The 13,089-nt window shown below is 39.2% G+C and overlaps 1 protein-coding gene across 1 annotated transcript in view; it reads left to right on the top strand.

Moving 5' to 3' along the window:
* Positions 1–10,866, top strand: part of PLPPR5 (phospholipid phosphatase related 5) — a 51,118-nt gene extending 40,252 nt beyond the window's left edge. Inside the window, 3 exon segments of the mRNA XM_065409788.1 lie at positions 3,334–3,510; positions 6,179–6,298; positions 10,732–10,866. Coding sequence (XP_065265860.1) covers positions 3,334–3,510; positions 6,179–6,298; positions 10,732–10,866 — 432 coding nt within the window.
* The last annotated feature ends 2,223 nt before the right edge of the window (positions 10,867–13,089 follow it).

Here is a 13,089-nt window from a genome sequence, read left to right as displayed (position 1 = left end):
TAAGGAGCTCAGGAATGCAAAGTGCTGCTGAACACCTCCTACAAAGTGTTGAATCAAGAAGGGATTTAAGGGGCCTTGGCCTGCAACAGAATTGGCCCCTTAGATTGTAATGTTTTTGACACCTGAGTTAGAGTTAAGATTATCTTCTGGAGTGATGAGAATAGATCATAGACAATTGATATGCATCACCGTCACTTGCCTTTGGAAAAGTCATTTATTTAGATGATATTTGCTTAGAAGTAGTCATTTTGACTTAATACCCCATGGTGCAGAGTTGAACCAGGGTAACCTGCTGCCAGCTTTCTTGTCAAATCTATCTAAACTGTTTGAATTCTTGTGATCCTGCTGTGCACTTAAGATATTGCTATATTTTCCCTGATCTAAGCGTGAATGGAGACCTGTGTTACGTGGGGTGGATCACAGTGATTGCACAGTACTAAAATACCCAGTAGGTCTGGGGAACTGAAATAGAGGGTCACTGGGTAACCCAGACCACATTGTACTTGAAGTGGGTTTGGTGTTCAGTACCTGAAAAAATAGCTGACAAAAGACTGCTGGAAGTTTAAATCATTATTATCTCATCAATATTTGACTTCAGTACTGTAGCATACAGAGAAGTGAAGATAAAAGGAGATTAAGTGAAGGGAAAAACATGTTTTCTAAATGAGAAAGAGAGGAGGAATGGGGGTTGGAAATACAGCCTAAAATGCTTATTGCCATTAATAATAATTGTATATATAATGATTTCTTGCTGTACATCATACATTTTATGCTGGAGGTCAATGATGAGCAAGTTTAAGCAGTATGTAAAGTATGTTGTGTGTGTACTGCCATGATTTTAAGTTTTCTAATTTGGCTGTTGATTTTTTTTCTCTATGTTATGTTTCTCCCTCTAATGTTCTAAGCAAAGTACTTGGCATTTATCATGTTCTGTCTATGGATCTATAGTGGCAAACACACATGTCCTTTGTGACTGATGATTTTTGTCTTTAGTGAGCACATCGTAGCTCTTGGTTTGAGGCTGGGATTCAAGATAATGGGAGTGGGGTTGTGCCTTTGGCACAGTCTGACTATTATCTCCTATGCTTAGAAGTCCTGGCTCACCATTGCTCCCATAAGGATAGAGCCATAAAAAATCTTCTGACTGGATTATTGCAGTGCTGTGTGATAGGCTACACCTGACAATCAGTTGGAAGCATCGGGTGGTACAGAATGAGGCTAGCCATTTGTTATTCATAGGAAATATAAAGCATCAGTTCTCCAGTTCTGCCTACCTATTTCCTTGTGTAAATCAAGGTTTGGGCTTTCATCCATGAAGCTCTATATGGCTTAGGTCTCTAGAAATGGTTGTTTATTTTATTTTTAATTCTACACAGGAAAAAAACCTTTTTGTCAAAAATGAAAAAGTTTTGAGGTTTAGAGTTTTTCAGATTTTAGACAAAAAGTCAAAATTTTCTGCAGAAAGCAAACACTTCTATTGAAAAAAATTGTTTTGTAGAAAACCCAATTTTCCAATGAATAGCATGGATAAAAAATTTTTGACCAGTCATAGAACCTACATTAAACAGCTGGGGGGAGGACTGGAAATAGGGCCTTCTCAGTGGAGAGCTTATAGCTCTGGAATTTACTTCTGTGGGTCTATTGGAGCCTGAAACCTTATATGTATCAGGATTGTAAGCAGTGTAGCTACACAGATGTAGTGTAGACATGTTGCACCCTCCGAAATCACTGCTCACACTACTGCAATGGTGACTGCACTAGGGGTTTACACTGATAATGTTATATAGAGATAACTAGGTGCTTGGAAGTGGAAATAGTTTAGGAAAATTTGGCATGCAAAGTTGCTGTTGAATACAAAAGCTTCAGTTTCTAGGTCTAATCACCCAATGGTATTTACTGTCACTAATTGCCTTCAGTGTGCATCTGAGGAGTGCAGGTATGCCATCCAGCCAGGATTACAGAAATTTAGTCCTGGTCGTTGTGGTGGTATAATTCTCGATGTTATTGGTAAGTCCCCGTGTACCGTCAGATTATGCAACAGACAAATGGACAAGTCTCCCTCTTTAAAGCTACTCACATGCAGGTGTGTGAGGGACAGGCAATTGCCTAGAGAGGTCAGGAGCTTTGCAGGACAAGCGTTTTCTCCTGTATTGGCAACACCAAGCATTCAAAAATCATGAGTCAGCTGCCCAAGAAAAAGCATGAGATTTAAAAATTATACATTTTGGATTCTTTTTTTTATTTGACTTCTGGTTTTTGAGCCTTTAAAGATTCATGTTTTCAAGATTGTTTCCACAATCATGCCATTATTTTTAATGGAGGTTGAGATTCTAGCATAATCCCATAACCCCACGAACACCAAGTATCACAAGACTTGCAATAAAATCACATGACTTGGCTACGCTGACTCCTACGATGCACAGGAGAATAGTTCTCTTCTGCATGCTTTTGAAGCTTCACTAGAGTAAAGCTAGGGCTGGCTCTGGAGGTGGGACAGCCAGGTCCTCCTCATATAGCATTGGAGCTCTGGAGAGGTGAGTGACCTGTGAAATCCCTGAGCTCTTACCTGCTCAGCTTTAACTTTAACAACCCTGCAGCCAGTCTTCTCAACACCCAGGCCAGACTCTCAGGAGACCCTCTCTTCCTCCTCACTACTGCTATGCACAGAGTTTAGAGCTAGTTCATGCCAGTAGTTGGAAGGGGATTTCTTTGCTGTGCCAGGCCAAACTCTGAACAGCAGGTGTCTTGTGGGTAGGATTTTGCACTTGTACTGGGCCTTGAATCATAATTCCTGAGGTTTTGCTACATATTGTATATCTAATATGCTGCATGGTATGGGAGGGGACCTTGAAAATTGTTAAAATGCTGCCACCCTGTTTCACAATATGAAATCTGAAGATTTTGCTATAACACTGCAAGACCAGGGTTTTGTTTGTTTGTTTGTTCGTTTTTAAAATAACTGGAGATTAGTATGTTTCCATTTAACTGTATTTTCAGAGTTAGCCACAAAAAAGAGAGAGAGAGAGAGAATGTAAAGCAAAATACATAGGGAAACCAATAAGGAAAATGTACATTTGACAGCTATGTAAGATTTTTAATAGCCATATCATGTGCCACTCTTATTTTTACTGCCTGTAATGCTGAATCCTGTGTAAAGAATGCACCCATCTAATCTCTGGGTAAAAAGAGAATGAAACTGGTATGTACTGCATAATGAGCCCTACTTTTTTTTCTATACAAAAATCAAAGTATGCATAGTTGTCTTTTCCAACCAAATTACAAAGATTTCCCTTAGAGGTTATAGTCTTATGCTTCATTTTTTCTAATTTTCAGATGTATATTACCAACACAATAAAAGCCAGAGGAACAAGGCTTGCAAAACCTGTTCTGTGCTTAGGCTTAATATGTTTGGCATTTCTTACTGGTATCAACAGAGTAGCCGAGTATCGAAATCACTGGTCAGATGTGATAGCAGGATTTATAATTGGAATATCAATAGCAGTGTTTTTGGTAAGTGCATATATATGTGTGTGTGTGTGTGCGTGTTTGGATGTGGGTGAGAGAGAGACAAAAGGTAAAATCTTAGCCCCATTGAAGTCAATGGCAAAACTCTCCTCTACTTCATTGGGTCCCGGATTTCTTACCTTAGTGATGTTGCAGTTCAGGTGTCTGGTTTGTATATTGCATATAAAAAGATGCCCTTTTTCTTGTGGGACTGGATGGACCTATATTCTGACACCCAGATCCATGGCTTCAGTTCACGTGGGCAAATGTCTACATCACATTAAAGAATTCCATGTGTAAATGTATGCTGTTAATGGCAGTATTGGTGCCTTAGATTCTTTTACAGGAAACTAAAATGCCAGATTTCGAGGCGGGCCTCAGTTTTAATAAAATGCCAGTTTTCATAGATGCATAGATTTTAGAACAGAGGGCATAGAATTTCATACCATAGTTCATACATCAAGCCCATAACTTGTTGAGCTAGGGCATTTCTTTTAGAATGACATCCAATCTTGATTTTCACTATACAGTATTAAAGTGCCATATTAGCATTATCAATCAGTTGCTCTTCATGGCAAAATGAAACAAAACAACAACCTGGTAAATTTATTTTGTATTCATTTATATTTAATTGAAAATTATGTGGTTTACCAGAATAAAAGACTTAATTTAGCTTTAAATCCTATAGAAGCCGATAAAGAGTGATTTAATGTATCATTTTCTGTCATTGCAAGTCTAGCCATTAGTGATGCTGCAATTGGTATCTGGTTTGTATATTCCATATAAAAAGGTGCCCTTTCTCTTTTGGAGAGATTTTTGGAATTGGATGCAACTTTATTATGGTACCCAGATCTCCAGTCTCAGTTCATGTGGACAAATGTCCATATCACAAAACCACCACCACTCTAACACTTGTATTGACAATCTCAATAGAGAATTGAAGTTTGTGAAAGGGCACAGATGCTGATCTACACTCAAATTCCCTATAGGTCTGTCTCTCTGACACCTTTCACTAATACTAAATTCACCCTCTCAAAAGTTTATATATTTTTTCCCCTAAGAAACACTTTGGATGTAATCCTTGGGTCTGACCAAGCTACACTGGGCTCAGAACCCAAGGAGTGTAAAGCCATCACCCCACCTTCAACCTTCCTGATCCTGGAGATACATTTGAGAGCAGCTTTAGGGCTTCTCTAAATTATGCTCCCCCTCCCCACCAACCCTTTCAGGGGTGGTCCTGTTGGCTCAGGATCAAGGGAGGGAGTGTAAGACACTTGGCCACATACACCTCCTACCCCAGAGAGTCAGGAATAGGTGGCTTTGAGCTATCACATGGGAAATACTCTAAGAGAATTCCTCACCTGCCTTTTAAGCTAGCTCTCTATCCTGCTAGCACCACTGCAGCACCACAAGGGAACATGTACTTGTTTCAGCATGAGTCCTTATAAAACTGGTAGAGACATTAGATTTAATTAGATTTTGGAGAAGGTTCAGTGGTAAAACCCCCAGCGCTACAATGACGTCTTAGAAGAAACAATCAAAAATTGTGGTGTTTAAATGTTTGATTATTCATTAGCTGTTTCTGGGGAAGGGAAAACAAGCTGTACAAACTTGTGTGAATATCATTTTTATATTCAGACATTAATTGTAGAAATCCCTCCATTTGATTAAGTATTTATTTAAACAAATAAATTACACTCTACAATAAACGTGAAAAAAGTGTATTAATTAGCTATTGGAAAGAGAATATAAATAAATTTTTATCAAGACATTTAATTTATACTCTGCTAACTGCAGGAACAATTGTTTAACATTTTGAAAAATGTCTTTCAAAGTAGTCAATTGTCACTAAAATCAATTTCCACTCTGCACAAGTCCAGCAATCCATTTTGAAAAGCCAAGTGAGTGAACAAGTTGAGAACATGCTATACAAGCAATTAATAAAATAAAACAACGGATTTTTATAACCATTTCTAGAGGAAGTGTTTGTGAATGCTCATGTTGGTGTCAGGATAGTACCAAATGATTAGCATTTAAATTATACTGTGTTAGAAGCACTATCATGGACTTCAATATTTGCTAATCTTTATAGGAGTTCAGTGTTATTGCTGTACTTTTTGTGCATTTTTTGATAAAACTTAATTTGAACATCTACTTAGTTTGATATTAAAATAACTATAATTGGCCATTTATTATTCCACATCAGCAACAGATTTTCTTTTAGGAAGATCGCTTGTACTATGATAATGCATGTAACCATATTGTTTAAAATTATATCATCTTGAAATACTAAAGACTTTTTGTCAACATAAATTTGACTAACACACTAACATGATTCTTTCAGTCAATCTAGTTAATTTAGTCACATTTATAATGTTTTCTTTGCTAGAATTACTATGCCATTGCTTCTGGTGATAGTGGGTCCACTGCTGAACATTTTACCAAAGTAGAAAAGTCATTGAACTCAGGATAGTTTAAAAATAATTAGTATTTAGAGGGTTAGATAAAGTAGGACAAACTGGGTATCTCTATTTTATTTCATTGATATTTCTGTTCTCCTACAGTAATCTCTTACTAAAGTCAGTAGGAGTTTTGCCTGAGTAAGGAGTTCAGGCTCAGGCTCAAATAAGTAAAATGCTTGTTCATTATTCTAACTACCTTCTGACCTTTTTAGGTTGTATGTGTGGTAAATAATTTTAGAGGAAGACAACCAGAACATGAAAATTCTCATATGGATAATCTGGCCCAGATGCCAATGATCAGCATCCCACGAGTAGAAAGTCCTTTAGAAAAGGTAACGTCCGTCCAGATGATTTCATTTTAAATACCGAAATGTGATGGTGATTTTGCTAACTTTTCTGGATTGACTGAACATTGATGCTTGTATCCTGTATCCCAAACTGCCTCAATAGAGTGGTAGGCAGGAAATGCTACATTTAAGGAGTGTTTACGTTTTGGAAGCAGGGAAAAGAACATCTTATGAGACACATGAGGCTTCCCCTGTGAGACCCTTCTAGCAATTGTGTTTCAGGAATGATGCGAAGTCGGCCAACCCCTAGACTGGATTATGGCAATGTGCCCTTCTCACAGCCATGCCTAGTGATGCCGCAGACACATCAGGTCATGTACAATGTGACTGTGAAACACCGCGGAGTAAATGGGCAAAAGGGGGAGCACGTGCTACTTGCATCTACCATTTATTCCCTTTATGGTTTGGTTACGTTGGAAACCAATCCACTTCTCATGTTCCATCTCACCAGTTCAGGTCAACTGGGTGTTGAATTAACATCCCACAGATTTAGGGCTGAGTGCTGGTGTTAGGATGCTGACAGTGAAGGACTTTGAGGTGAGGAGATTTGAGGGTGAAGATTTCAGTGACTTCCTTAACCATGTTAAAGTGAATTCTTTAATTGACACCGAGTATTCAGGCTGAGAGTGGGTGGAACATGGAGCAGTTGGAGTAATGAAATCTGTGACCCAAGCCCCAGGTTACATGTAGGGTTGCTATGGAGCTGCTCCAAGCCAGCTGCATAGAGTACTGGGGCTACTTATATACATAAAAGCACAAGTTTAAGTGGGGTCAGTGCAGTGACCTTTTCTGTGACGTGTAGGAGTGCACAGCTGCCCTGTGTAGCCGTTCAACCAGTGGATCCCTGTGTAGGGCTGAAAAGGTGCAGAGGGTGTAGCGCTGGTCTTGTGTACTCTGACAACTTTCACCCCACGTACAGAATTCCCATTCAAGTAAGTGAAAGTTTGGGGTATGTTAACTTTGCAGAGCAGGTTCAATAATATATTTGCTTCAGTAAGGACTGCAGGATTAGGTCTAACTCCTGAATGAGAGTGATGATAATGGAGGATAAAATGGTTCATACACCAGTGGCACAGTAACTGGAGAAAAGCTGTGGTCTCTTGCCAAAACAAATAAGATTTTAGATGAGCACGTACTAGTGACAGGATCCTTGGGTAAATCACAATGCTTGGCATGAATAACTATTGCACCCTATTTAAAATTCATGTTATCTTGCTGTACTAAAAAATTTGCTTTTGCAAAGATGCTGTTCTGTTATATAAATGTTAGGTATGGCTATGCCAGTACAGTTTTGTTAGCGAGCAGGCATTGAAACAGATAACATAACTAAGGAACGACAATACTTCAGACATTTTTACCTAAAGGAAAGTTTGAACTACTAATGCAAATTTTAAAGTAAATCTAATTTTTATAATGAGCTTTTCTGACATTACTTGTTAAAATCTTTTCTCTTCTCATTTGAAGACAGTAAACAACTTCATATCCTGCAGGACACTAAAACAAAGATTTCATTGGAGTTCACTTTAGTACAAATTAGTATTAATGTACTTCTTTGTATTAAGCATAAAAAGTGCATTTTTTAATCAATTCACATCACATGCCCATCATTTGAGAATGGGATTCCCCCCCCCCCCCCCGCTAAGGATTGCTGCATGAGACCCTAGTTTCTGGTTCATTTCCTTGGAAGAGAAAGCAGGTATCTTTTCAGAATTATCTAATATGCCTTTTATAACCACATTGTCTGTCAATTGTGTTGAGTTTTTGTTATAAGGAGGTCACAGGCTCATTTGCTTTGACAAGCATTTAATTGATGAATATATACCTTCAAAATAATCCATTCAGTAAATTCTCTATAAGGTGTCAAAACAAAACCAGATGTTAGCTGGCCTGGAACAGACTGTGTTAGTAAAAGAAAACATCCCTTATTTTTGTGCTGTGCTCTCCTAGGCTAAAAGCCAGTGAGGCAGGGAAGGAGCCATCATAGGTCACACATTTTGACTCTGCACAGAGCTGACCTATTCATCAGAAATCCAGTCAGGCCACTGAAACCTTTCTCTCTTGCCTGTTCTGGAGTGAAGATTTCATGGAAGCTAGTGTTTTCTTCCTCGTTGTCCCTTTTCCATCTCATCCAATAATATCTGTCTGAGGCTTACTTCAGGCAAGATTAATTTGATGATGGTGGATTGGGTGAAACCACTGGATGAGTTTGCGAGCGTAATATCTTCATCCTGGCTGAGAGAATGTGTCCACCATTTGTGAGTGGTTTGGGACCCTGCAACATGAGAGACTGCCTCTCTCTCTCCAACTCATATTCCATCAGCTGAGATCAGTGGTGCATTCTCAGGTTGGGGGATAGCAGCAGGTGTTTTCCATGAGAGTTCTCAGCACTGTAATTCATTTCCCTCCTGGCTCAGCCCAAGCCCAGGGTTTGCTGCAAAGCCCACCTTGTCTTTCAGACTCTTAGGCATGTTAGGTGTCCCGAGGTAGAGAGGTGAAAACTGAAGAATGATTTAGGCAGTGGGAAAAGCATCTTTCTTTTTTCAGAAAATAAGTTAACTGGAAGATTTATAATTGGAAAATAAAGTCTTTTATTGAAATTTTTTAAATTTTCAGTGGTGTGATTTAAATTTTTGGAGCAAACTACAGTTCTGGATAGGTTCCAGAGAAACAGTCAAATAGTAATTCATAATTAATAATAAATAGTAGAGAGATGTGTAAAATTAATCTAATTTATGGCTAGATTAGTTCAAACCCCAATCTCTTGCTAGATGCTTTTATTATCGACTCATTTTTTGTTTTCTAGCTAACCTCTTGTAATATGGTCTTCTCTGGAGACAAAGGCAAGCTTGAAAGCTGGCATGCACGATGCTTTTTCCTTCCTTTCTCCTGTTGATAAGCATATACCAAATTAGACTATCCTAAATTTCAATCCTGACTTTGTGTGTATTGGAATATTGGAGTCTCTCTTTTCCTTATTATCAGTTTACATGCTGCTGTAGCAGTAGTCAGGATAACTTAATGACAGCAAATCACTGCTGTGCATGACTAGAACTCTGACAGGATTATGTTGCCATGGCCCAAGGCAGTGCTGGGGAGAAACATTTCAATGATTCTGTTTCTCTTTAATAAAGAAAAAGAACTAAAATGGAGCCATTCTCTTGCTTAAAACTGACTTCATTTGTTGCCCCAGCGGAAGGGGTGTTTGCTCATCCATCCTAAAATAATATATTCATCTCTTCCCATAAACGAAGAAAATATACTGTCACTTCCTATGCCTGGAAACTCCCCGATGTTCTGCTACCAGGCTCTGTGGTTCTGCTACCTATATCTGTGATGCAATACTCTTCACATAAGGCTAGATGGCACCCAGCACATTCCTGGGTGGCCAATGGAGGTGAGCGCACAGATCCTTCTCCACTGCAACCACTTGTGCTAGGACCAATACGGTTCCAGCCCATGCACTCTCGTGACCCCAGTGAATGCTCTCTGTTGGCATCACCATGGGCACCAAAAGGGGAATGGGAGAAAGGAGAGCCATATCTCTGCCACTCCCCACAGCTCCATGCCAGCTGGCAGAGATGGCCAGCTGCACAGGGGAGCTTATATTGCTCCCTTGTATGACTTAATAATGAGCAACCTTCCTTGTGCCTGTGCCTATTGGAGACATTATTCACTTACTTAGAATTTTTCTTAGCAAGCTGAATTGAGCCTAATGCCACCTAATGGCAAGGAATGGTTATTAATTAGCTGCCAAGTCTGTTTAATTGGGATGCTTGGAGGTGATTAAGCAGTGCTGAAAGAAAGATATCCGGTCTTTGTGGTGCTCAGAAGCTGTGGGTGCGGTGTCTCCCCTCGAAGGATCATTGCCAGTGCTGGCTCAGCAATGCAAAACTGCTGTTTTAACCTTAGGGCTGAGTACATTTATCCTTAGAATGCTAAGATGAAGTGTTTTTATTATGATTTAATTGGGAGGTGTAAGTATTGAGGTAGCCATACATGCAATGCATATTTGAACATGTGGACAGATCTGTTCTCACTAGCATGCCATCTAACCAGAATGCCTGGGTTTAAATTTCTTATGAGAAATTTTGCTGACCTTTTGTGACCATATGGCTATATCTTGATCACTCAGTATGTCAACAATATGTACAATAAACACAGGAGAGAGCGCATTCAAAAAAGGATAGAAAGCAATTTAGCTCCAAATTTTACTGAAATCAAGCATCTGAATATATGTTCCCATCAGACCTTTCCCACTGTTACACTACAGTTGCCTGGAAGTAGATGTTTATTTATTTCAAATGCAAATGACATGATCACACATCTGAGTTTCAGTAAGTAGTACAATGAAATAGCAGTTGAACAAAAGAAATGTGAAAATATGTTTAATGTGATTTCTGTAAAAATACATATTGTAGGTATTACAGAATCCAGATATTGATAACAATCAAGAAGACCCTTTACAACAAAACTCCTTCAAAGCACACCTCGTTAGGTTCTTCTCCTGGATAACACGAATGAACCGTTTCGAACATCTTCACATAAGGCAATAAACGTATGTGCGCAGAAGCGCACTAGTGTGTTGGAGTGTGGCTTTAAAGCAAAGGCAGATATAATGTATGTCAGCCTTCTGTGCAGGTTTAGAACTTTGCAAGAAGTAGCATTTCACTGAGGGATTACTTGCTGTGTTCTCTACAAATGCCTCTCTTTCCTGTAGAACCAGGAGATATTCTTTTGTGTTGGGACTTAAATATGGGAGAGCTAACTTTCTGCAACTACAGAATTTTTCTGAATTGCTCCTTTTTAATTTTTCTATTAACTTTAATTTAAACTCCACCATTCTAGGCAGTGTAGGAACTTTTTTTTAAAGTGTCTTGAAAAGAGAAATTTTGTTGCATAAATGGCTATTTTTAAGTATTCACAACTCTAGTAAAGACTGTTTTTATGGAATAGAAAAGAGTATGTCCTACTCTAAAATGTGAAATCTGTGGCTTGGTCTACACTAACCCCCCAAATCGAACTAAGGTACGCAACTTCAGCTACGTAAATAACGTAGCTGAAGTTCGAAGTACCTTAGTTCGATCTTACCTCGGTCCACACGCGGCAGGCAGGCTCCCCCGTCGACTCCGCGGTACTCCTCTCGTCTAGCTGGAGTACCGCAGTCAACGGCGAGCACTTCCGGGTTCGACTTATCGCGTCCAGACAAGACGCGATAAGTCGAACCCAGAACTTCGATTGCCAGCCGCCAAACTAGCGGCTGGGTATAGACGTACCCTGTGTAAAGGAAAATACAAAAGATAAGTAAGAGGATGTGCAATTTTTCATGTACAACATGCACTTGATCAGTCTGTAGCAGGTTATAAATCAAAATTAAATACATAAAAACATGCTACATGGGATTTTCCCCCCAGAAACCTGCACTCAAGGTTTAACTTTTAGCATTTCACTTTTCTAATTTGTATTGGTTTGAAGGAATAATTACAAAGCATGAAGTCTTTAAAATCTTCTCTTCCTGCTTCCACAGACGTCACACTGTCAATTTAAAATAACACAAAACAGTGTACCAATGTGTAAAACTACTAAAGTTTAACAGAACCCAACTGTATCTTAATTCTTTTGAGCACTAAGTGGTATAACTATTTCCCATGGAGTTTGAGGATTTGAGCTCTCATGCATGCATTTTTGCTTGTCTGTTGCATCTGTGTGTGCCTTTGCTGGCATTGTTGCAAATTTCATACATCGAATTCTCTGTCATAATAAAGCTAAACTGAAGTAAAAGGGCATGGTAAAGCAACTGAAGAGTCACTTATTCTAGAGGGAGTCTATTTTTTCTCTAAATACCATCCTTCCTCAGAATCTATGTCTGAGAACACTATATATGAAAGCACGAAGAGTGCCACACTTGCACGCATCAATACCAGTCAGTCCTGGCACAAGTAAGTCATTACTTTTTGATCCATTTAAAATGGCATCTTGCAAAATCCATTGAAAATAACTGGGCAAGTTTTAAGGATGTTCACAAGATCAACCTCTCCATAACCGGAGGCGATCCTAAGTTAGCAGATCTTGCTGAGGATCTTGTGCAGGAATTCCTTTGCAGTAGGATACCCTTTGCCCTGAGACCACACAGATGCACCCGTGTGTGTGATCTAGGGGTTTGGTGACCAGCTGGTTTTTAGAGGTAGGAGGATGAAACTATTGGCATTGGCATTCTCTTCTCCTTAAGCAGTAGGTATCCACTCCTAAAGTAATGCCACTTGAAAGAGCATTAAACTTGGACTCTGTGCATTCTCTCTCTCTCTCACACACACACACACACACACACACACCCCTACCTCAGAAAGGGGGATTATGCACAGGATCTATGGTTTTGGAAGGCCATAACGCCTGCTTCCTCCACACTCCCAAGGAAAAAGATGTCCATGAAACTCAATATTGACCGCCAGTCTGGGTTCCACTAATCCCTCCATTGGATACTTTTGTGGAAGAGCACTGTATCTCTAGAGTGAAAATCTAGCCAATTTCAAAACAATGAGCTAAGCAGTTTCAGGTTCTACACCTTCTACACCAGGGGCACCAGAGTGCCCCTGCCAGCGTATGTTCTTTAAAATGTTTCCTTTTCTCTGTTGCTATGTGAAAAATCCACATAAACAACAGTAGAAACTGAATATTAGTGTAAAGAATCATCAAGTATGCAAAGGGTAAAATGTTCAAAATTACCTAAGTCCCGTTTTCTGAAAACGTTACCTAAAGAAAAAACAGAGTAAATATTTATT

This window comes from Emys orbicularis, chromosome 8, assembly GCF_028017835.1.
Source record: "Emys orbicularis isolate rEmyOrb1 chromosome 8, rEmyOrb1.hap1, whole genome shotgun sequence".
NCBI lineage: Eukaryota > Metazoa > Chordata > Testudines > Emydidae > Emys > Emys orbicularis.
The sequence above is the reverse complement of the archived record's forward strand: the minus strand, read 5'-3'. Positions and strand labels throughout refer to the sequence as shown.